The sequence below is a fragment of the Mauremys reevesii genome, linkage group 13 (genome assembly GCF_016161935.1).
Source record: "Mauremys reevesii isolate NIE-2019 linkage group 13, ASM1616193v1, whole genome shotgun sequence".
NCBI classification, from domain to species: Eukaryota; Metazoa; Chordata; order Testudines; family Geoemydidae; genus Mauremys; species Mauremys reevesii.
In genome coordinates, this window is record NC_052635.1 from 6,566,686 (window position 1) to 6,590,994 (window position 24,309).

Consider the following 24,309-nt stretch of genomic DNA (forward strand, 5'->3'; position numbering starts at 1 on the left):
GAGGCCAGCCAGGAGCACCCATGACAGCAGCAGATGGTATAAAACTATACAAGCGGCGACCCCAGTTTGAGAAACCCTGCACTATGGGGATCTGCAGTCCGCTAATGTACTCTCTAAAAATTTCAGAAACTTCATCAAATGATTAACTAGCAAATCCTCATCTGATTGGAATAGTAAAATTGTTCAGCATCCCAGACAAAGTGATGGCCACAACTGCGGATTACTCATCTTAAAGGTATTGAATACCAAATTGCCATTACTATTTGTTATGTATGTGAAATTATCCAGGGTGAAAGTAAATGCCAGAGATTACCAGTGAGCACTGCACCGGCATCCTTGCCAAGGTGTGTGGGGTGGGCTTGTGGCCCCCAGAAGGGATGGAGTGTCCGGCGGAAGGTGTGGTGCCGGGGGTCCAGATTCCACCTTCCTGACAGCTTCTGCTGAATTGGCCAGGAGCACCCGGCCCTTGTAAATTGCTGGAACACAGGGCCTCTTTTGCTCCCCCCACTGTCAGTGGCCCTGTCAGTAGCATGCAACAGCGTTGCTGGACCCTATGGCAGGGCCGCTGATGTGGGGGCGGGGAATGGGATAAAGGGGGCAGCGACGTTAAAGCATAAAGCACTGCCACAGCGGAAGTGTAACGTCAGCCGCGTACGGGTCGGTACTGGTGGCCGGTTCTTACTGGTATGCTGGACTGGCCCACTTTCACGTCTGGTAATTATGATTCTTATTCTAAATATCAGTGTTGTTAGTTTGCAGAAACATATTTACAGCACAAAGACATCAGTCCGGTAGAAACAACACAAGAGGCTAATACTGCGTTTAGAAGACATATAGCAATTCTTCTAATGAAGGAGTCAAGTAATTACTTTCTACCATGTACTGTGGACTCATTAGGCACATGTGAAGATAACAGGAAGAGTGGAATTATGTCATGTAGCAGACAGTTATCTTAATACCCCTAAAGTGGGATATCTCACAGGTTTGGTTCTGTAATGGTGACTATGAATCAATAATATCTTTAACTACACAAAAATTTGAATGGGGTGAATGATTGCTATTGATCGACTAGTTAAATGAAATTGGTATTTTTATACAGAGGTGCAGTAAAGCAAAAATTTGAGAAAATGTGACTCACAAAAAAGAAAAAGATATGTTTAAACCAGTGACTGGATTAAAGTATTGACATTAATTAATAAATCAAGATTTGCATTTTCAGTGTTGGTCGTTACCAGGGCCAGCTCTAACTTTTTTGCCGCCCCAAGCAAAAAAAAAAAAAGAGTGCCACCCCGCCGTAACAAACAACCCCCTCGAGCGCCGCCCCACCAAAACAAAACCAACCCCCCTGAGCTCCGCCCCATCAAAACAAAAGCAAAAACACCCCCCCGAGCACCGCCCTACTGAAACAAAACCAACCCCCCTGAGCTCCGCCCCGTCAAAACAAAAACACCCCCCCGAGCACCACCCCACCGAAACAAAACCAACCCCCGCTGAGCTCCACCCCATTGAAACAAAACCAACCCCCCTGAGCTCCGCCCCATCAAACCAAAAACAAAAACACCCCCCTGAGCGCCACCCCACCAAAACAAAACCAACCCCCTGAGCGCCGACCCTTCAAAACAAAAACCAAACCACACCTCCGAGCGCCGCCCCACCGAGAAAAACACCCACCCCGAGCGCCGCCCCACCGAAAGAAAACCACCCCCCCTGAGATCCGCCCCATCAAAACAAAAACAACCCCCCCCCGAGTGCCGCCCTGCTGAACCAAAAGAAAAACAACCCCCGTGTGCCACCCTGCCACCCCAAGATTGGCTGCCCCTTACAAAGTGCTGCCCCAAGCACGTGCTTGGTCGGCTGGTGCCTGGAGCCAGCCCTGGTTGTAACCTATTCATCATTTCATAAAGCTATATTTATTTTTAAGAAAGCGTGGAGGACAACTGCATATATTGCAACCTTGTCAACTGTGAAAAGGAAAGTGAGGATTGCACAATGGTAAGAAACATGGAATTGTATGAGAAATAAATGCCATAAACTGCCTAAGGATCATGATTCTTGTAAAAATTCCACATCCGTAAACATTTTCATCATGCTGATAGACATATAGATTCATAGATTCTAGGACTGGAAGGGACCTCGAGAGGTCATGGCAGGACCAAATACTGTCTAGACCATCCTGGATAGACATTTATCTAACCTATTCTTAAATATCTCCAGAGATGGAGATTCCACAACCTCCCTAAGCAATTTATTCCATTGTTTAACCACCCTGACAGTTAGGAACTTTTTCCTAATGTCCAACCTAAACATCCCTTGCTGCAGTTTAAGCCCATTGCTTCTTGTTCTATCCTTAGAGGCTAAGGTGAACAAGTTTTCTCCCTCCTCCTTATGACACCCTTTTAGATACCTGAAAACTGCTATCATGTCGCCTCTCAGTCTTCTCTTTTCCAAACTAAACAAACCCAATTCTTTCAGCCTTCCTTCGTAGGTCATGTTCTCAACACCTTTAATCATTCTTGTTGCTCTTCTCTGGACCCTCTCCAATTTCTCCACATCTTTCTTGAAATGCGGTGCCCAGAACTGGACACAATACTCCAGTTGAGACCTAACCAGCGCAGAGTAGAGTGGAAGAATGACTTCTCGGGTCTTGCTCACAACATACCTGTTAATGCATCTCAGAATCACGTTTGCTTTTTTTGCAACAGCATCTCACTGTTGACTCATATTTAGCTTGTGATCCACTATAACTTCTAGATCCCTTTCTGCCGTCCTCCTTCCTAGACAGTCTCTTCCCATTCTGTATGTGTGAAACTGATTTTTCTTTTCTAACTGGAGCACTTTGCATTTGTCTTTATTAAACTTCACCCTGTTTACCTCAGACCATTTCTCCAATTTGTCCAGATCATTTTGAATTATGACCCTGCCCACCAGAGCAGTTGAAATCCCTCCCAGTTTGGTATCATCTGCAAACGTAATAAGCGTACTTTCTATGCCAATATCTAAGTCGTTGATGAAGATATTGAACAGAACTAGTCCCAAAACAGACCCCTGCGGAACCCCACTTGTTATACCTTTCCAGCAGGATTGGGAACCATTAATAACTACTCTCTGAGTACGGTTATCCAGCCAGTTATGCACCCACCTTATAGTAGCCCCATCTAAATTGTATTTGCCTAGTTTATCGATAAGAATATCATGTGAGACTGTATCAAATGCCTTACAAAAGTCTAGGTATACCACATCCACCACTTCTCCCTTATCCACAAGGCTCATTATCCTATCAAAGAAAGCTATCAGATTGGTTTGACACGATTTGTTCTTTACAAATCCATGCTGGCTATTCCCTATCACCTTACCACCTTCCAAGTGTTTGCAGATGCTTTCCTTAATTACTTGCTCCATTATCTTTCCTGGCACAGAAGTTAAACTAACTGGTTTGTAGTTTCCTGGGTTGTTTTTATTTCCCTTTTTATAGATGGGCACTAGATTTGCCCTTTTCCAGTCTTCTGGAATCTCTCCCATCTCCCATGATTTTCCAAAGATAATAGCTAGAGGCTCAGATACCTCCTCTATTAGCTCAGTGAGTATTCTAGGATGCATTTCATCAGGCCCTGGTGACTTGCAGGCATCTAACTTTTCTAAGTGATTTTTAACTTGTTCTTTTTTTATTTTATCATCTAAACCTACCCCCTTCCCATTAGCATTCACTATGTTAGGCATTCGTTCAGACTTCTCGGTGAAGACCGAAATGAAGAAGTCATTAAGCATCTCTGCCATTTCTAAGTTTCCTGTTACTGTTTCTCCCTCCTCACTGAGGAGTGGGCCTACCCTGTCCTCTTGCTTCTAATGTATTGTTAAAAAGTCTTCTTGTTTCCCTTTATTCCCGTAGCTAGTTTGATCTCATTTTGTGCCTTTGCCTTTTTAATCTTGCCCCTGCATTCCTGTGTTGTTTGCCTATATTCATCCTTTGTCATCTGTCCTTGTTTCCATTTTTTATATGACTCCTTTTTATTTTTCAGATCATGCAAGATCTCGTGGTTAAGCCAAGCCGATCTTTTGCCACATTTTCTATCTTTCCTACCCAGCAGAATAGCTTGCTTTTGGGCCCTTAATAGTGTCCCTTTGAAAAATTGCCAACTCTCCTCAGTTGTTTTTCCCCTCAGTCTTGATTCCCATGGGACGTTACCTATCAGCTCACTGAGCTTGCCAAAATCCACCTTCCTGAAATCCATTGTCTCTATTTTGCTGTATTCCCTTCTACCCTTCCTTAGAATTGCAAACTCTATGATTTCATGATCACTTTCACCCAAGCTGCCTTCCACTTTCAAATTCTCAATGAGTCCCTCCCTATTTGTTAAAATCAAATCTAGAACAGCTTCCCCCCAGTAGCTTTTTCAACCTTCTGAAATAAAAAGTTGTCTGCAATGCAGTCCAAGAACTTATTGGATGGTCTGTGCCCCGCGATGTTATTTTCCCTACATATATCTGGATAGTTGAAGTCCCCCATCACCACCAAATCTTGGGCTTTGGATGATTTTGTTAGTTGTTTAAAAAAAGCCTCATACACCTCTTCCACCTGGTTAGGTGGTCTGTAGTAGACTCCTAGCATGACATCACCCTTGTTTTTTACCCCTTTTAGCCTAACCCAGAGACTCGCAACACTTCCGTCTCATATGTCCATCTCCACCTCAGTCCAAGTGTGTACATTTTTAATATATAAGGCAACATCTCCTCCCTTTTCCCCCATCTATCCTTCCTGAGCAAGCTGTACCCATCCATACCAACATTCCAATCATATGTATTATCCCACCAAGTTTCAGTGATGCCAACAATGTCATAGTTGTATTTATTTATTAGCACTTCCAGTTATTTATTAGCACTTCCTGCTTATTACCCATACTTCTCGCATTTGTATATAGGCATCTAAGATACTGGTTTGATCTTGCCTGTGGGATTGTTGTGCATGAGAGTGTGAGAAACTGACATGCAAGTTTCAAGGTTGAGGCTACTTCTTATCTGCTGGTAGGCAGTAAACAGGATAATAAATTAGAAAGTGGGACAGAATGGCAATTACCCAATGAAGTTACAGTTGTGCCTGTGTGTACCTTATTAACCAATTAGCAATTGCTTGATTGCTTGGCCTTAATTGTATATAAGAGCATGCTGGAGAGAAATAAATGACTTTGCTGCCAATCACACTGGTTGTTGAGCTTTGTTCATATACGCCTGCGATGCAACACTTGCCTTCCAGTTTTGCCCTGACCCTCCTTTCTCTCTGCCATTATAGCCCATGCTCCCTCCTATTTCTGACCTATCTCCCAGGTCTCCATGCTCCCCACTTACCTGTGGGCTTTGCTCACCTGGCCCCGTCGAACCTAGTTTAAAGCCCTCCTCACTAGGTTAGCCAGTCTGTGTGCAAATAGGGTCTTTCGAAAGGTGAACGCCATCTCTGCCTAGCAGTCCTTCCTGGAATAGCATCCTGTGGCCGAGGAAGCCATCTTTGCAGCCAGGCATTCACCTCCATGATGCATCTGTCTCTGCCCGGGTCCCTATCTTTGACAGGAAGAATCGACGAGAATACCACCTGTGCTCCAAACTCCTTCACCCGTACTCTCAGAGCCCTGTAGTCACTGTTGATACACTCAGTGTCACACCTCGCAGTATCATTTGTGCCCACATGGATGAGTAGTATGGGGTAGTAGTCAGAGGGCTGGATAATCCTCGACAATGCCTCTGTAACATTTTGGATACGTGCCCCCGGCAGGCAGCATACCTCCCGAGATGAAATGTCAGGGCAACAGATGGGCGCCTCCGTCCCCCTCAGGAGAGAGTCTCCGACCACCGATACCCTACGTTTCCTATTCGCAGTGGTGGCAGCAGACCTGCCAGCCTTAGGGGTATGAGGCTTCTCCTCCTTTACTGTAGGGGGTGATTCCTTCTCTCCTGTATCAAGAAGAGCATAATGGTTACCTATTACCATGGTGGGAGGGTTCAGAGCAGGGGTGGAGCACTGCCTGCTGCCAGAAGTAACCAGCTGCCAGCGTCCACTGTGAGCCATCTCCTCCTCTACCAGTGGTGTGTCAGCAGTCCTGTGTACTGGGACAGCTACCTCAGCTGTCTCCACATGGACACTGTCCAGGAATTGCTCGTGGATTCAGATGCTCCTCAGCCTAGCCACCTCCTCCTGTAGCTCTCCCACCTGCTGCCTGAGAGATTCCACAAGCAGGCACCTTTCACATTGGATGCCCCCTGCCCCCAGCCTGGATATCAGTAAGTGGAAATTGCAAGTTACAGTCCCTGAAAAAACACACCAGAATCTGGGTAGAAGCATCCATGCTCAGGTGCTCTGTCTGGCTACAGGCACAGGTGGAGGAGACAGAAGCAGTGCTGGCACAGGTGTTGCGGGTCTTCCTAACCCTTGTAAGCCTCCCTCTGTCAAACTCCCTCTCAAACTCCCCTGTCTGCAGCCCCCTGTCCACTCTGTGAGGTAATGCTGACATGTGGAAGGAATAGCATGAGTGAATGCAAAGTATGTGTAACATTATAACTTCTGTGATTTCATTTTCTCAATTGTTACTTATCAGAGGTCCAGTATGATTCTTGCAAGAGGTGGGCACATATGCCCTGCATTACAGAAGGAACCAATCAAGACTACCTGACTGATGAGAAGAAAGAGTACAACTGCAAAAAATGTGCATAGTTCACTTCTTTTATATATATATATTTTCAATGCCTCTAGTTTGAAACATAATGCAACCAAAATAATTTTTTTTATTTATATACCAGATTATAATAATAAATGTTTTTTATTTGAAAAAAAATTATTCTCTGTATTTGTGTCCATGTGTATAATGCAAATTATAAAAGCAGCAAGGAGGAAGCAAATCATGAGTGTTTTCGACCAAAAACCCCATCCCTCCTGATTCGCAACCATCCCTGGACCAGTGGCAGGTGCATGGGCAGCCAAGTCATTGGAAATAAGCAAGGTGGAAACCAGTGAAAAAAATCAAAGGGGCCACTCTGGTATCACCTTGGGTTCAGGGGCGTGCTCTGTACCCCCAAACCTTACCTCCCTTTTCATGTATTCACACACAAACAAGTGAAACAGCACACCTCAATAATCCAATAGATCAATTTGTCACATTAGCCAGGAGGAAGCAAATCATGCGTGTTTTCAACCAAAACCCCCATCCCTCCTGATTCACAACCCCTAGACCAGGCAGTGCAAGGAGGAAGCAAATCGTGAGTGTTTTCAACCACAAACCCCATCCCTCCTGATTTATGCATCAATCATCCAATAGATCAATTTGTCACATTAGCCAGGAGGAAGCAGATCGTGAGTGTTTTTGACCAAAAACCCCCATCCCTCCTGATTTGCAACCCCTGGACCAGGTGGGAAAGGAGGAAGCAGATCGTGAGCGTTTTTGTCCAAAAACCCCCATCCCTCCCAGGGCTGCCTGATGGGGGGGGAGGAGGGGACAAGTGGGGCAATTTGCCCCAGGCCCCACAGGGGCTCCCATGAGAATATAGTATTGCAACTTTTTTTTATGGAAGGGGCCCCCAGAATTGGTTTTTCCCCAGGCCCCTTGAATCCTCTGGGCGGCCCTGATCCCTCCTGATTCTCAACCTCATGGACCAGGCAGTAGCAAGTCCTGAGCAGTAGCCCAGATGGTCAGGTTGCGTGGTGGAAACTGCACCTAGTTGCAAAACGGAGGGTTGCTAAACATGGTGTAAAGAAGGATACTGCTCCCGTAGAAATGTGCTACTTATGGCGTACTGAGCATGCTCAGTACATCTGCTGAAGCCACTGCCCTTCCCCTCTGACCTTATACCCGTAGGACTCTGCTGACTGCTTTTGACAGGAGTTAAAAAGGGGCAAAGTGGGCAAATCGGAGCAGAGGGGTGATCAGGGTCTGAGTACAGGGTGGAAATTGACTGGTCGGGGGGTCAGGCAGCTGGAGGCAGGGTTAGGAGAGGGGCTAAAGGGCAAAATCAGGGCTGGGGGGGAGGAGCAGGCGTTAAGTTCGGGTTGAGGCGCTGGCAGAGGATGACCAAGGGCAAAACCCAGCACAGTCAGGGGCAGAGGGGGTAGCAGTCACCCCAGTGTGACTGAGACACCAGTGTTTGCAAAAATGGTGGCGGGCAAAGGGGCTTTTTTATTTCCCCTCTCACAGACAGCAGCTCTCTCAGCAGGGGCTTCCCAGGGCTGGGTTCTTAAAGGCTCTGGCCCATCAATGCAGCTCCTCTTTGTCTGGTCTAACTAGGGTGACCAGGCAGCAAATGTGAAAAAATGGGACGGGGTGGGGGGGTAATAGGAGTCTATATAAGATAAAGACCCCAAAATTGGGACATCTGGTCTAACCTACTGAGGCTATGTCTACACTACAAATTTCAAAGTGCTGTGCTCCTGGTAATCCATCTCAATGAGGGGATTAGCTCTGAGCACTGGGAGACAAGCCTGTCCACACTAGCGCTTTAAAGCACTCAAACTTGCTGTGCTGGGAGGTGGGAGGGGTGGGGGTGTGATAGCCCCTCAGAAACAAAAGAATCTCTTATCACTGTTTCTGATTGCATAGAGTCTCTGAGCAGTTTCCCAAGTTGTCTTATCTGCTGCTGGGATTCCCTGATTTTTTTCTTCTAATTTTTTCTTCTCATCTTTAGAGCAGATGTTTTTATTCTGTTGGATCATCTGACTTCCACTCTGACTGAATTTCTGGCCTATTGTCAAAACTTTGTTTTGAGTCAATCCACCAATGGTATAAATATTGGTGGTCAGACCAATAGTCCACCTAATCTAGTATCCTGTCTTGTGACAGTGGCCAATGCCAGGTGCTTCTAAGGGAATGATCAGACCAGGCAGTGACTCATTGAACCATCCCATTGTCCACTCCCAGCATCTGGCAGTCAAGGGACAGTTTAGGGACATGCAGAGCATGGGCCTGCATCGCTGATTATCTTGGCTAATAACCAATCTACTTATCCTGAGGGACCGATCTAATTCTTTGTTCAACCCACTCATAGTTTTTCCTTTCAAATATAATGAACACACATCTACAACCCCAAGATACATTTACAACCACAAGAATTTTAAAATCATGAGTTGTACACCCTTGAGTCAAGACATTGTAATAAATAAGTGATATCTTTTTTTGTGCCTCTTTGTTCCTGAGCCTGTAGGGTGCAGTAAGGCCAGTTCCAATGCCTTGAGCCGAAACACCTGAATGAATCGTAGTGTACCGTCATACTCCCAAACATTTCATATACCTAAGGCCATATCTACAGTTTAAGTGTGGGTTATGTCACCATAGAGTTATGTCACCATAGAGTCACTACGGTTACTATGCCACTTGTGTGCATTTCTCCTGGACTCCTTGCCTCAGATGTCAGTGTACTCACTCTGGGTTAATTAATAAGTAAAAAGTGATTTTATTAAATATAAAAAGTAGGATTTAAGTGGTTCCAAGTAATAACAGACAGAACAAAGTAAATTACCAAGCAAAATAAAACAGAACACGCAAGTTTAAGCCTAATACATTAAGAAACTGAATGCAGGTAAATCTCACACTCAGAGATGTTCCAATAAGCTTCATTCACATACTAGACTCCTTCCTATTCTGGGCCCAATCCTTTCCCTGGTACAGACCTTGTCAGTTCCAGCAGGCATCTTAGGTGAAAAGCCGGGGAGTCCACATGACTGGGACCCTCTTTGTTCTGTTCCACCCCCTTTAATAGCTTTGGAAGAAGGTGGGGATCCCTTGCCTCTTTCTGGGTTCCCACCCCTCCTTCTCAATGGAAAAGCACCAGGTTAAAGATGGATTCCAGTTCAGGTGACATGATCACATGTCCTGGGAGACTTCATTACCCACTGGCTGGCACACGCGTATTCAAGAAGTCTTACAAGTAAACAGAGCCATATACAACCAATTGTCCTGGTTGATGGGAACCATCAAGATTCAAATCCACCATTAATGGTTGTGACAGATCCAGACCAGTGGGGTACAGGAGTCTGGTAGAGAGCAAATATACTGCTCACTGGATGAGTAGTTTTCTGTTCCCTGAGTGACCAGAGCAGGGGCTGCACTAGAGTAATCAGGAACCTGCTAGAACCAATTAAGGCAGACAGGCTGATTAGATCACCTGCAGCCAATCAAGGCAGGCTAATCAGGGCACCTGGGTTTAAAAAGGAGCTCACTCCAGTCAGGCGAGGAGGAGCCAGAGGAGAGAAGTGTGTGTGAGGAGCTGGGAGCAAGAGGCGCAAGGAGCTGAGAGGGAGAGGGTGTGCTGCTGGAGGACTAAGGAGTACAAGCGTTATCAGACACCAGGAGGAAAGTCCTGTGGTGAGGATAAAAAGGGTGATTGGAGGAGGCCATGGGGAAGTAGCCCAGGGAGCTGTAGCTGTCATGCAGCTGTTACAGGAGGCACTATAGACAGCTGCAATCCACAGGGCCCTGGGCTGGAACCCGGAGTAGAGGGCGGGTCCGGGTTCCCCCCAAACCTCCCAACTCCTGATCAGACACAGAAGAAGTTGACCCAGACTGTGGGGAAGATCACTGAGGTGAGCAAATCTGCCAATAAGCGCAGGACCCACCAAGGTAGAGAAGGAACTTTGTCACATGGTCCACACTTTGCATAACTACAATGGGACCTCAGAGTTATATTTCATATTCCTAGTTTCAGATACAAGAAAGATACATTCACACAAATAGCATGACCAGACTCAGTAGATTATAAGATTTGTAATGATACCTTACAAGAAACCTTTTGCATAAAGCATATTCCAGTTATATCATATCAACTCTTATAAACATATTTGTATAAAAATATGGAGCATAACGTCACATTGTGATCCAGGAAATGGCCAGAATCCACCGGTTTCTTATCCCACAGCTTCAAACCTCCATGCTGCACGTCTTTGAGAGCACCACATTTATTTGTCTCGACATCAGCTAGTAAAATACAGATTTTTCACAAACAGCCATTGGACGGCTTGCCACCCACCAGTTCTCATTTGCAACCCACACCTCATCCACAGCCACAACCTTTCTCCCTATAACTGTGCCCCTCATCCACATCCTCCACATCCAAATATAGTAAAGAGAGAGAAAACTTGAAGCATGGGGCCTTGTGCAGGGCCTGAGGCCTGAACCAAAGGCTGTGAACAGAGCTGCCCGGGGGAGGGGGAGGGGCAAGTGGGGCAATTTGCCTCAGGCTCCGGGCCCTGCAGGGGCCCCCACAAGAGTTTTTCAGGGTCCCTGGAGCGGGGTCCTTCACTCGCTCTGGGGGCCCCGGAAAACTCTCGCAGGGCCTGGGCCCCTGGAGCTTCCTTTGCTCCGGGTCTTCGTCAGTAATTCGGTAGCAGGAGGTGCTTCCACCCTGGGACCTGCCGCAGACGTGCTGGGTCTCAGCGGCAATTTGGCGGTGGGGGCCCCCCGCCGCCAAAGACCCCAGGCCCCCTGAATCTTCTGGGTGGCCCCGCCTGTGAACCATATATAATTGGCAAAATAATAATATGCTAGATATTTATGTAAATACATTTCAGAAGGCTAGTACAGATACACCCCAATCTAGTAAAAGATAAGATGGTTTGATGGAACCATGTATAGGGATGTTTTGTCAAAGATATCAGGAACAAGGGGAGGTAACAAGCAGACATCATGAAACACGTCAGGTGGTATGTAAGTTGTTTGTCTCAGTCGATAAATATTGGGGCGTTTTGCCTTATCCCTTTGTGGGGCCTAGGGGACAACAGAGACTCCCACTGCTGAGTGAACCGCTCCTTGTCAATGGGCACCCGTGTGTTAGTTTACCTGTCACCACGGAGCCAGGGTGTTAGGACTGTGCCTCGAAGGCAATGCACCTGGCCGCGTGCTTTTGTCACCATACTGTGCCTATGGTCTTTTTTTATGAGCTATTTGGGTTGCCAACATTGTTTTTCAAAAATAAGGGACGGTTTTCTTAGTACTCCCGCCCCACCCCTCCTCCTGATATCATTATCATTATTATTAATAATACCAAGCAGGACTCACCTACATCCACCAGGGGTGTTTCTTGCTGGTTTTTGCAGCACTGATGCTGGTCTTGGCTGCCAGGACCAGGCTCCCTGCCCGTCTCGCTCCCCCAGGCTGCAACTGCAGCAGCCACCAATCAGCAGTTATTCTCCTTTGCTGGGGACATGGGCAGAGAGTCTGTGAGCAGGGAGACTACACTCTGCGACTACTGACGCCCCAGCCAGACAGAGCCCCTTCCCGACCCCGGCCCTTCAGCGCAGCCCCAGGGCACACAGTTCCATCCACTTGCATTGCCAGACAGAGCTTGCATAGGGCAAACAGATGGGGCTGCACTCAGGGGCTTGAGCATGGTCCAGTCTGCTTTCCCTGCCCAGCACTGAAGGGCCAGGGTCCGGAGCAGTGTGGAAAGATGCACCCATGTGTATTGACCCTCTGCTGTTGAAATATAGGAGAATCAGCACCCCCTACTGATTGAGTATGGGACAGGCAATTTTCTATTTAAATGGGGGACGTCCCTTGTAATACAGGACTGTTGGCAGTGTTGATAACACGGGAGCTTCCGGAATAGAAGAACTGAGCAGCTGGCACAGCTCCAGCAGCCTGAACAGCGTGACGTCCCAGCCTTTTACACTTAGCCACACCACCCACAAGTCTGTTATCTCTGGATACTCCCTCCGCATTTCAACTGCTGTGGGTTACCTCACCTGACCACTCTGTTGCTGTGCTCACAGAAAACTTCCCCATAAAGTAAACGGGTTATAACAGAGACAACTAGGAACAAACAGTAGGAGTTATTCAAGCTTTATGGTCTTGTTGGAGAGTGAGGCTTCCTGTGACTCACCAAGTGCGGGGAAGGGACGGTTGATTTGTCTCTCTTGAAGTTTGCTCATCTTGTGGGTTTGGATTTCCTCTCTTGTGTTTCCTGTCAGAGCAGCAGAGAGCTCAGCATAGGGAGGGGTGGTCGTGCCCTCTCCAGCTCTCTGGGTCCTGGCCCCAGACACCACCCTGTAGAGCTGCAGTCCTACCCCCTCCAGGATGATGGCTCCTTGGCCCAAACCTGCCTTGGTCTCCTTCTGGCTCCTGTCTCTCTGCTCCATCACCATGGCTGGTAAGTGATCCCTGTTCACAGGGCCGGCTCCAGGCACCAGCACGCCAAGCGCGTGCTTGGGGCGGCATGCCGCGGGGGGCGCTCTGCCGGTTGCCAGGAGGGCGGCAGGCGGCTCCGGTGGACCTCCCGCAGGGACACCTGTGGGAGGTCCACCGGAGCCGCGGGACCGGCGAGCGGCAGAGTGCCCCCCGCGGCGTGCCGCCGTGCTTAGGGCGGCAAAATTGCTAGAGCCGGCCCTGCCTGTTCATAGAATCATAGAATATCAGGGTTGGAAGGGACCTCAGGAGGTATCTACTTCAACCCCCTGCTCAAAGCAGGACTAATCCCCAGATTTTTACCCCATTTCCCCAAATGGCCCCCTCAAGGATTGAACTCACAACCCTGGATTTAGGAGGCCAATGCTCAAACCACCGAGCTATCGCCCCCGATCATTCATTCCCGTGAACAGTCAGAATGCTATCAAATATGACAGACAGCACAACTCGAGCAATGGATTCATGGGTACATCTGGCATGTTGTTTGACATAAACAAGTTAAACAAAACATCAGCATTCTGCAAGTCCAACCTCAGTCCCATTTCCCATCCCAGTCATTTTCTCCCAGGGCTGGGTGCTGCAGGGTCCCCTTGGGTTGGTGTCTTACATGCCTAGGTCCCATTCCCATCCCGGTCTCTCTCCTTCCTACAGGGGTTCACCATATCTCCTATCTCCAGCTCATCTCCCCACAGGCGGCCTCTGGTCTGCCCAAGCGACTGCAAGTGATGAGGGTGAATGATTTGGTGTTCTCAGTCTATGACAGCAACACACGCAGGCGAGTTCCCCGCAATGGGTACAGCCCAGGGAACCAGGAAAGCCAGCAGTTCTGGAATGCACGCACGGCTGGGTGCCTGGCCTGGGACTCCTGGGTGGAGACCGAGTACCAGGGCCTGGTGCGGGAGATGAACGCCAGCTCCCCAAAGGCGGGTGAGTTCCCATCCCTCAGAACTAGGAATAGTTGGGCAACTCAAAGGAGGTGGGAGGGAGCTGAGGGAGGGGACACAAGAGGGAGTGACTTTCCTGATACGTAGTGGTTAGAGTCAGGGAGGGAGGCTGGGATCCAGGACTTCTCAGTTCTTTTACCAGCTCTGGGAGAGGAGTGGGGCCTGGTGGATTGCAGGGTGGGGAGTGCTGGGAGTCAGGAATCCTGAGTTCTGTGCATGGGAACATTTCTCCCCAATGCTGTCCCCTGGTGGCAGCTCCATGCTCAATTGCTCACAAAGTCATTCTTCCCCCAGAGCCCTACTACATGCAAGTCCTAAAGACCTGTGAGCTGGACAATGCCACTGGTGCTGTCCGAGCTGTCACCAGATATTCCCTCAATGGGGAGGACATGCTGCAGCATCAGACCGACCAGAACCGCTGGTTCTCAGTGCACCCGGCAGCCTGGCGAGTGGCAGAGCGCTGGAACCGCGAAGGGGAGACTTCTGCTGTGCTGAACCACTTCCCACTGAAGCAATGCAGATTCTGGATGGAGAGGTCTGTGCCATTCACCACTCAAAAGACAGGTGACAGCTCTGCCAGTGCCTCTCAGTCTTGACCTGCAGTCCCCTGCTATCCCATTCCCTGTGACTAACATCCCTTCCTCGGCCTCCCTCCAGCCCAGCCCTCAGTGCACGTGGCTTTCGTCCCAGAGACCCAGGACCGGCAGCGGCGCCTCATCTGCCACGTGACGGGGTTCTATCCCCGTGACATCGAGGTGACCTGGGAGCGGGGGGACCAGGTTGCCCTCGGGGAGCAGCTGACCAGCGGGATCCGACCAAATGGAGACCCCACCTTCCAGATCCAGGTGTCCATCGAGCTGGGGCAGGAGGGGGTCAGCCCTGCAGAGCATGTGTGTGTGGTGAAGCACAGCAGCCTGGGGGATTCCCCTCTGAGGGTGACTTGGGGTGAGTACTGTGAGGGGGCAGAACAGGGGGAGCAGTAGGGAGAAGCTAGGAATGGGGCCACTCCTACTGAAGGAGGAGATGGAAACAAGGGGTGGGGGAAGAGGGAGATGGGAAATGCAGAGGGACCGTTTTGTGGGGTACCAGGATATGGGTAGGCAGAGAGAGGTACTAGGGGTAGGTAGAGAAGTGTTTTGGGGGGTTCAAAGGGGAGGGGCAGGCAGAGGAGCACAATGGGGGGTTCAGAGGTGAGGGGAAAGCACAGTGGGTTTTAGGGCAGCTGACAAATAATGAGGTGATGAAGAGAAGGGTTCTAGTGGGTCACAGAAGGGAGGGGCAATGAGAGATGGAGGCTCACAGGCTGGGAGGGGAAGGCAGAGAAGGGGCTGTCTAGATGCAGGGCAGACACATGGGGGATGGGTGGCTGGGAGGGCCAGTTCAACCGGGGAATGGAGGCACTAGCCCAGAGATATCAGGCAGGTGCAGGGGCAGGACCCAGGGGAAGTGAGAGGCAAAAGGGCTTTGGGGCACCATGGCTCAGTTTGTCTCGGGACATTTCCAGATTCCCAGGCCACAAACCAGCTTGGTGTCTTGGTGATTGTTGCTGGCTGCATCCTTGCGCTGCTGGGAATCGGGGCCCTTGGCTGGTACCTGAGGAGGAGGCCAGGTGAGTGATGCCCCCCCACTTCCCTGCAGCACAGCTCGTGCCCTGCAGCACAGAGTTCCCTAGGGCCACACTGGGGTACTGGGGTCAGCACTGACTGCTGGGGGAGGGCGCCCCCTGCTGAACCCCTACTCTGCAGCACTTGGTCTCCCAGCCAAGTACCAAGCTAGCCTGGCCCTGCTTAGCATCAGATCCCAGGGGCTCCGTGCTGAACCCTGGCTGGATAAAGGGGGAGTGGCTGTGGGAAGCTGCCTCCCAGCTGTGGTCACCATTGTCCACACACACACACACACACACACACACACACACACACACACACACACACACACACACACACACACACACACACTCGTTCCCAGGAAGCAGGGTCTCCAGATGAGTCAATTGTTGCTTGGGCTTCCCCTGCAGGGGCCCAGAAGGGGCCGTATCACCCGGCACAGACACAGCCAGAGACTGTCGACTCTGCTCCAGCCACTGCTAAGCCAGCAGGAGGCTCCTCGTCCACAGCACTTTCTCTCCCAGATGTCACTGAGTGACCAGACACAGAGCCGGCTGTGCAATGGCCGTCACCACAGACTGGAGCCACATGGCCCATCCCTGGCAAAGGGGAGGTGCAGGGGGTGGGGGGGTAATGAATAAAGCCAAAATCCCTGAAGTAGAGGGTGGGGAGTGTGATGTTGCACTACATATGTTTTATAGAAATATGGTTATGAATGTGAATGTGATGTAAATGGAATATGCTTTATGCAAATGGTACCTTGTATTGTGGCCTTAGGAAGCTTGTAATCTACTAAATGTGTTCATTCTATTTGTTTGCATGTATTATTTCTATATAGGGAGTTAGGAAAATAAGATATACACTTGTATCACTGCTATGTAATGGTCTTCTCTTACTGTGACAGTCTGAGGCCTGGTTCTTCAGCTAAGCAGCCATAAACTGTGAAATGTATGGTCACATCCTCACATTCCAAACTAGTCATATTAAAATAAGGCAATCTGGGGCTGTTAGGAATGTGATTCAATCTATCACCTCCAGAGAAAGGGAAGAGCCTAAAACATGTAAAAGAAAACTTAGTTTGATAGTTTTCTGTCTGGCAAGAACTCACTTATCAATAGACACATCTGGAGAACCCTTATGTCTGTATAGATGTAGTTGTGAAATCCTCACTTCTGTATTGTTTTGTATGTTTATTGGCATGGTCTCTGTCCGGTTCTGTGATTGTTTCTGTCTGCTGTATAATTAATTTTGCTGGGTGTAAACTAATTAAGGTGGTGAGATATAATTGGTTAGCTAATCATGTTACAATACATTAGAATTGGTTAGGTAAATTTTAGTAGAATGATTGGTTAAGGTATAGCTGAGAATATTACTATATAAATTAGGGGCAAACAGGAAGTAAGTTGGGATTTGAAAATAAGGAAAAGGAACTTGGATTTAAGCTTGCTGGAAGTTCACCCCAATAAACATTGAATTGTTTGCACCTTTGGACTTCAGGTATTGTTGCTCTCTGTTCATGTGAGAAGGGCCAGGGAGAGTGAAGGAATAAGATCTCTAACAACTCAGGAAGAATGGGGTCTTAGAATCACAGAATATCAGGGTTGGAAGGGACCTCAGGAGGTCATCTAGTCCAACCCCCTGCTCAAAGCAGGACCAATCCCCAGACAGATTTTTGCCCCAGATCCCTAAAGGGCCCCCTCAAGGACTGAATTCCCAATCCTGGGTTTAGCAGGCCAATGCTCAAACCACTGAGCTATCCCTCTCCCCCATGTCTTACAGTGACATGTGACCATGTCACATGATACTGGAATTCAGCTTAGTCCTTGTACTTTTCCATTGATGAGGCGGTGGTGGGGACCAAGCACAGACAAAAAATCCCCCCCTTGTGCCAAAGTTATAAAAGGGAGTGAAACAGGAGAAAGGGGGCTGCCAGTCAATAGAAAACCCCTGCTTACCACCTGAGATGTCTGCTGGAACTAACAAGGACTGTACGAGGGGAAAGGATTGCACCCCGACTAGGAAGGAGTCTAGTCTGTGAAAGAAGCTTATTGGAACATCTCTGAGGGTGAGATATTACCTGCAATCAGTTTCTTAATGTATTGGGCTTAGACTTGCATGTTTTTCCTTTATTTTGCTTGGTGACTCACTTTGTTCTGTTATTACTTGAAACTTAAATCTTTTATTACTTGAAACTTAAATCCTACTTTTTATACTTAATAAAATCACTTTAGTTTATTAATAAACCCAGAGTAAGTGATTGATACCTGAGGGAGCAAACAGCTGTACATATCTCTCTATCAGTGATATAGAGGGCAAACAATTGAAGCTTTATACAGAGCAAAACGGATTTAGTTGGGGTTTGGATCCCCTAGGGAACTATGTGTCTGGGTGCTGGAGAGAAGTAGCTTGCCGATCAGTTTTCTGTTACGTTTTCAGCTTTGGGGGCGTGTTATAGCAGGTCCCCCCCCTTACCTTATTGCTGGGCCATGCCCTGAATTGCAGGCTTTCCCCCTGACCCCACACCCCAGCATGAGGCTCTTCTATTTTTGTGTCTGCCAGTTTGCTACTTACCAGTAGAAAGGTCTTCACTGAAACATTCCAAAAAGGAACCATGTCTCATGACACGAGAACTGCCTTAATTAATTACTTGAATATTAAAGAGGAACAAAGATGATTTCAACTGTGGTGCCTTCCACTCCATATTTCTATTGAACACATATTGCCAAATAATTGCAAAAATATTAGCGACACAACTGAACACCATTATCCCATGAACTATACACACAGATGAGCTTGGTTTCATTAAAGGAAGATAGGCTGCTGATAATATGAGAAAAATCACTCACTTGATCCAACAAACTCAGATGTCAGATGTACCCTCCATAGACTTATCTCTAGATGCAGAGAAAGCATTTGATAGGGTTGAGTGGCCTTATCTAATGGCAGTCCTTAAAAAATACAGACTTTCAGCATTTTCCATATTCCTGAATTGGGTCAATGTCTTACACAACTCTCCCTGCACTTCACTTCAACTAACGGGAATTATTTCTCCCACTCTTCTGTTAAAAAGAGCACCAAGACAAGGCTGTCCCCCCTCTCTCTTTTTTAATCTCACTCTTGAACCCACCGGCAAGCTACATACATCAGCACTCAGCCACTGAAAATGTTTGTATGAACAGGAAAGAATACAACATCAATTTATATGCTAATTACTTTTTTGTACTATTGAAGAATGCCTCCTCATAAATCTGATCACTATGGAATGTAGTGATGATCTCTTTTGGAAAGATTTCTGATTTTTTTCTTAACTGGAATAAAGTAAAAGTTATGAATATATCCAAAAGATCTATCCTTCTCAGTTTCAGCATTTTCCATTGCAAATATGCAAGGAAATGTTACTGAGGCCTTAATATTTCTCCTAATCTTCCCAAAATTGTTTCTATAATTACGGACTATATATTCAAAGACATTTCTAAGGCTGTACAGAGGTGGCATCTCCCTCGCTATCCTTACTGGAGAGTACAGAAACAGTCATAATGAATATCTGGGCAAGAGTGTCTTATATCATCAGACCTTTCAAGGTCTCCCCCTTGCTTTTGCTCAAATAAAGAGGCTTTATCATCCCATTTATATAGGATAAAAAAGAACCTCGCTTGTCACAGAAGACATTTAAAAAATCCTGGGCAACTGGAGGTATGGGGCTGTCAGAATTGTGTCTATATTATCTAGCATGCCAAATGGATCCTCCTGTAAGTTCACCCTCCTCCAGGAGCTCTGTGTACACACCAATTTGATTTGAGAGTGAAAAAAGCTTAGCTATGCCATTTGGTTCCCTCTGTTATTTCATATATCTTAAGATGCTACCCTCAGCCTTAAGGAAAAAATCCAAACTTGCATCCTGAAGTGTGTTAAGATGATTAGAGCAACAAATTTTTGCTAATTCTCTCCTTGCACCACTATGGGATAATCCATACCTTAATATTGAGTCCAACACCACAGTTAAAATAATTTGGAAAGAAAAATAATTAACAAAAATTAAAGATATAATAAAAGGTGATACATCAGAGTCCATCACTCACCTGGCTGTCAAATATCAGCTACCTGTGCCACAGTTCCTTCTTTTGGTGGCTATGCCCCAGGATTCCTGCTCTTACAGTGGTGATGAAGGGCCTGAGCACAGATGAGAGAGCCAAGATCTATGAGTTGCCTCTCAGGTGCCATGTGGGGACCAGTATGTGAAGTGTGGTGGGACACTGAGCATCCTCTTCGAAGACTGGGACGTACTCTGCTGCATCATGGCTTTGAGAACAGATGAAGATAGCTGTGACTCCCCCCACCCACCCCTGAATGCTGCAAGGGATTCTACTGCTTCAGGATCCAACTATTCTTAACCCTGATCGAGGTAGACAAGAAGAGGGGGTTCAATTCCACTGTAACCAGGATAAGAGATACCCCAAACTGATCTCCTTCTACTCCATCCACTGGAGGTGCTCAACTTCTTCCCTGGGGGCCTGACCTTCACCAAGGGCACTTGTCCAGAGGCTGCAAGTGTATCAAGACCCTGCACAACGACTCTGACTCTGTTACTAGGTTTGCCTGTTACTTTGGGGGTACGCTCATTTATTAGGTATCAGAGGGGTAGCTGTGTTAGTCTGGATCTGTAAAAAGCAACAGAGTCCTGTGGCACCTTATTGACTAACAGATGTATTGGAGCATAAGCTTTCGTGGGTGAATACCCACTTCGTCAGACGCATAGGTGAATACCCACATGCATCTGACGAAGTGGGTATTCACTCACGAAAGCTTATGCTCCAATGCATCTGTTAGTCTATAAGGTGCCACAGGACTCTTTGTTTCATTTAGTAGGGTTACTCTTCTGGGGGGCAGGGGAGGGTGTTCTGTAATTCTATCAATGTTCTGCTGCTGTCACTTGCGTTCTCGTACGGAGCTCGACTTCTCCCTGCTGCAAGTTCCCTCCCAATGGAGTTGTCCTGCAGGACCTAGGTTCCCCAGGGCTGGGTTCTTCCAGCCCCAGAATCAGACAAACACACACACACACACACAAACACATTAACAGCATGTGTGAGAGGACTGGCTTAATCAGTGCTCCCAAGCTGCCCCTTATAAGTCCCTGGACTCAGTAGGCTGGGTCGAGCAGCACTTCCAAGCTGTCACCCTCATATGCCCCAGGTTCAGCACATCCCTATCCAGTGATGAGCTGCCAAAATCTTAACAACCAGTTCCCTATAAAAAGTTCTGATTTAAGGGACGGGTGAACGGGGGAGGGGCCGGGGGAGAGATCCTCATGGGGCCGGAGGCCCCTGCAGGGCCTCTGCCAATTTCCCCACTTGCCCCCTCCCTTTCCCTCTGGCCAGCCCTGGAGCTTGCAGCAGCCCCCACCCTCACCTTGCTGGGCCATTCAAAAAGCGGCAGCAGGACGACTCCAGAGCTCAGCTGAGCTGCCCAGCTGGTGCCGGTGGCTGGCCACACTGCAGCTGGGGGGAAGCGGGCGAAGGGCCGGGGGAGCCTCAGCCTCCCCAGGTGGGAATCCTGGGAGCAAAAGGATGGTCCAGCCCATGGACCAGAGTTCTTTGCCCACCCCCTGGCCCTTTAACAACCGGTTCTCCACGGAGGTCTAATTTTAGCAACCGGTTCTTGAGAACATGTGGGAACCTGCTCCAGCTCACCACTGTCCCTATCCCTCCTTTCATGGTACAATCATTCTAGTAATAGCCCAATTGATGAGCAAACCCCACAGGATTTTTGGGCGCTGCAGGGATCTTTAGCTTAGGTATGAGGTGCGTTGCTGCAGAGCAAATGGGGAAGCCAAAAACACCCACGAGGGGGAGAGGAGGGGAGGGGAAAAAAGCAGTTTAACCATGAATGTTATTTATTGCCAGGTAATGGGGAAGCCAAACAAACAAAACAGTTACACTATTAAATCTAACTTAAATTTGATTTAAAAAGTCAGGTTTAGAAAAGATAACTGATCACACAAGTCAGGGCCAGAAGGCTTTACCAAGAGAGAAAGAGGGGTGACGTTCCCCTCCGGTGTTATCTGGACCAGTGATCTGCTAGGTCTCTGCTATCCTTGACTCTGGGAACCAGCCTTACCTTGCTCTGCCGTGAGAACCCCCACTCCTGGGCTGTTCACGCACAACCTCTGGCATATAAGATGGCATATAAGATAGCCAATATCTCCAGTCCCAGACACAACCCTAGGAATCTCCATCTTGCAGTGTCCAGTTGTGCCCACTGGACGCTGCAAGCTCATATGATTTTGTCTATTTAACAAAGAAATTGATATGTACTAGGCTTGTTATCCCAAGGGGAGTCTCTGACATGCTTCAAATCAAACACACTGCTTCAGGTAGAATAAACAAACAGATTTATTAACTATAAAGGTAGATTTTAAGTGATTATAAGTCAAAGCAGAACAAGTCAGATTTGGTCAAATGAAATAAAAGCAAAACGCATTCTAAGCTGGTGTTAACACTTTCAATGTCCTTACAAACTTAGATGCTTCTCACCACAGGCTGACTGGCTGCCCTTCATACAAGCACTCTCCTTTGATCAGCATTTCAGCCACTTGGTGGTGGTGGTGTCTGTAGATGTAGGTGGAAGAGAGAGCCGGGCAAATGTCTCTCCCTTTTATCATGTCCTTTCTTCCTTCTTGGCTTTGTCCCGCCACTTCAGAGTCAGGTGAGTGTTACTGTGTCTCCCAGTCTGGGCTATGTATAATGACGTCATTGAGATAGGCGGCTGCGTACTTGCCATGTGGTCACAACAGTTTGTCCATGAGCCGTTGGAACATAGCGGGGGCCCCATGCAACCCAAAGGGGAGGACGGTGTACTGATACAGACCTTCTGGAGTTGCAAAGGCCGTCCTCTCTTTGTCGGCCTTGGCCAGGGGGATCTGCCAATAGCCCTTGGTCAGGTCAAGGGTAGACCTACTCAAGCAGGACCAATCCCCAGACAGATTTTTACCCTAGTTCCCTAAATGGCCCCCTCAAGGATTGAACTCATAACCCTGGTCTTAGCACTGAGCTATCCCTCCCCCCAGGTTCCGAAGGAGCCTTTAAGTGTGGTTGGGACCCAAGTATCTGGCATTCTGAACAGGATGTACAATATCGCCGGACTGCCGCATAAATGCCAGGCCAAAAAAACCTCTGTAGAATCCGATCAAGGGTCTTCTCTACCCCTAGATGGCCCCCAAACAGATGGCTGTGGGCCAGATCCATCACACCGCTCCGATGCTTCTGTGGGACCAAGAGTTGTTCTATGACCTGCTCTTGGACCCAGACTACTCTGTATAGCAGATCTTTCTTAATCACATAATATGACCCTGGGCCCTTAACTCTCCCCTCCATGGGGACCCCATTTGCCTTGACTACTTCTTTACAAATATTGTATATTGGATCATTGGCCTGATCTTGACCAAAATTCCGGAGTGCAGTCCCCATTTGTCCAAACTCAGGGGTGTCTACCTCCATCTCCCCCTCGGGGAAAGTCTCCGGGGAACCAGGTCCAACAATAGGGTTGTTGATCGCTGGCCCAGTCCCGCTGTCCGTTGAGCCCCCTCTTTCCCCTACAAGTGTATACTTCTGGTACTGGGTCAGGATCCTCGTCACCCTCCTTTTATCCTCCCTCCATTCTCTCTGAGTCTTTCTAGGCTTCTCCAGCAGGCAGAACAAATCCTGACCAAATTCTGGCAATCTAAGTACACTATGTCCACTGGATCCCCCTTGTCCACCTTTGTTGACCCCTTCAAAGAACTCTAATAGATTAGTAAGACAAGATTTCCCTTTACAGAAACCATGTTGACTTTTGCCCAACAATTTATGTTCTTCTATGTGTCTGACAATTTTATTCTTTACTACTGTTTAGACTAATTTGCCCGGTACTGATGTTAGACTTACCGGTCTGTAATTGCCAGGATCACCTCTAGAACCCTTTTTAAATATTGGTGTTACATTAGCTATCTTCCAGGCATTGGGTACAGAGGCCGATTTAAAGGACAGGTTACAAACCCTAGTTAATAGTTCCACAACTTCACATTTGAGTTCTTTCAGAACTCTTGGGTGAATGCCATCCAGTCCCGGTGACTTGTTAATGTTAAGTTTATCAATTAATTCCCAAATCTCCTCTAGTGACACTTCAATCTGTGACAGTTCCTCAGATTTGTCACCTACCAAAGCCGGTTCAGGTTTGGGAATCTCCCTAACATCCTCAGCAGTGAAGACTGAAGCAAAGAATCCATTTAGTTTCTCCACAATGACTTGATCGCCTTTAAGCTCTCCTTTTGTATCTCGATTGTCAAGGGGACTCAGTGGTTGTTTAGCAGGCTTCCTGCTTCTGATGTACTTAAAAAACATTTTGTTATTACTTTTGGAGTTTTTGGCTAGCTGTTCTTCAAACTCCTCTTTGACTTTTCTTATTACATTTTTACACTTAATTTGGCAGTGTTTATGCTCCTTTCTATTTACCTCACTAGGATTTGACTTCCACTTTTTATAGGAAGTTTTTTTTATCTCTCACTGCTTCTTTTACATGGTTGTTAAGCCACAGTGGCACCTTTTTAGTTTTTTCCCCCTGTGTTTCTTAATTTGGGGT

The 24,309-nt window shown here is 47.6% G+C and overlaps 2 protein-coding genes across 4 annotated transcripts in view; one reads left to right on the plus strand and one right to left on the minus strand.

Moving 5' to 3' along the window:
* LOC120380378 overlaps nucleotides 1–24,309 on the minus strand; it is a 55,870-nt gene that overhangs the window by 20,563 nt on the left and 10,998 nt on the right. The window lies entirely within an intron of this gene.
* On the plus strand, nucleotides 12,613–16,695 carry LOC120380374 (rano class II histocompatibility antigen, A beta chain-like). Of its 3 annotated transcripts, none has more exons than XM_039498070.1 (6): nucleotides 12,613–13,113; nucleotides 13,800–14,075; nucleotides 14,387–14,656; nucleotides 14,750–15,037; nucleotides 15,597–15,701; nucleotides 16,107–16,695. In XM_039498070.1, exons 1-6 carry the CDS (start codon nucleotides 13,041–13,043, stop codon nucleotides 16,232–16,234), a joined length of 1,140 nt encoding a protein of 379 aa, XP_039354004.1. In that variant the 5' UTR covers nucleotides 12,613–13,040; the 3' UTR covers nucleotides 16,235–16,695. The 3 variants fall into 3 exon arrangements, with proteins under 3 accessions (XP_039354004.1, XP_039354005.1, XP_039354006.1); XM_039498071.1 differs by having other exon boundaries at nucleotides 13,027–13,113; nucleotides 13,826–14,075; XM_039498072.1 differs by having other exon boundaries at nucleotides 13,034–13,113; nucleotides 13,841–14,075.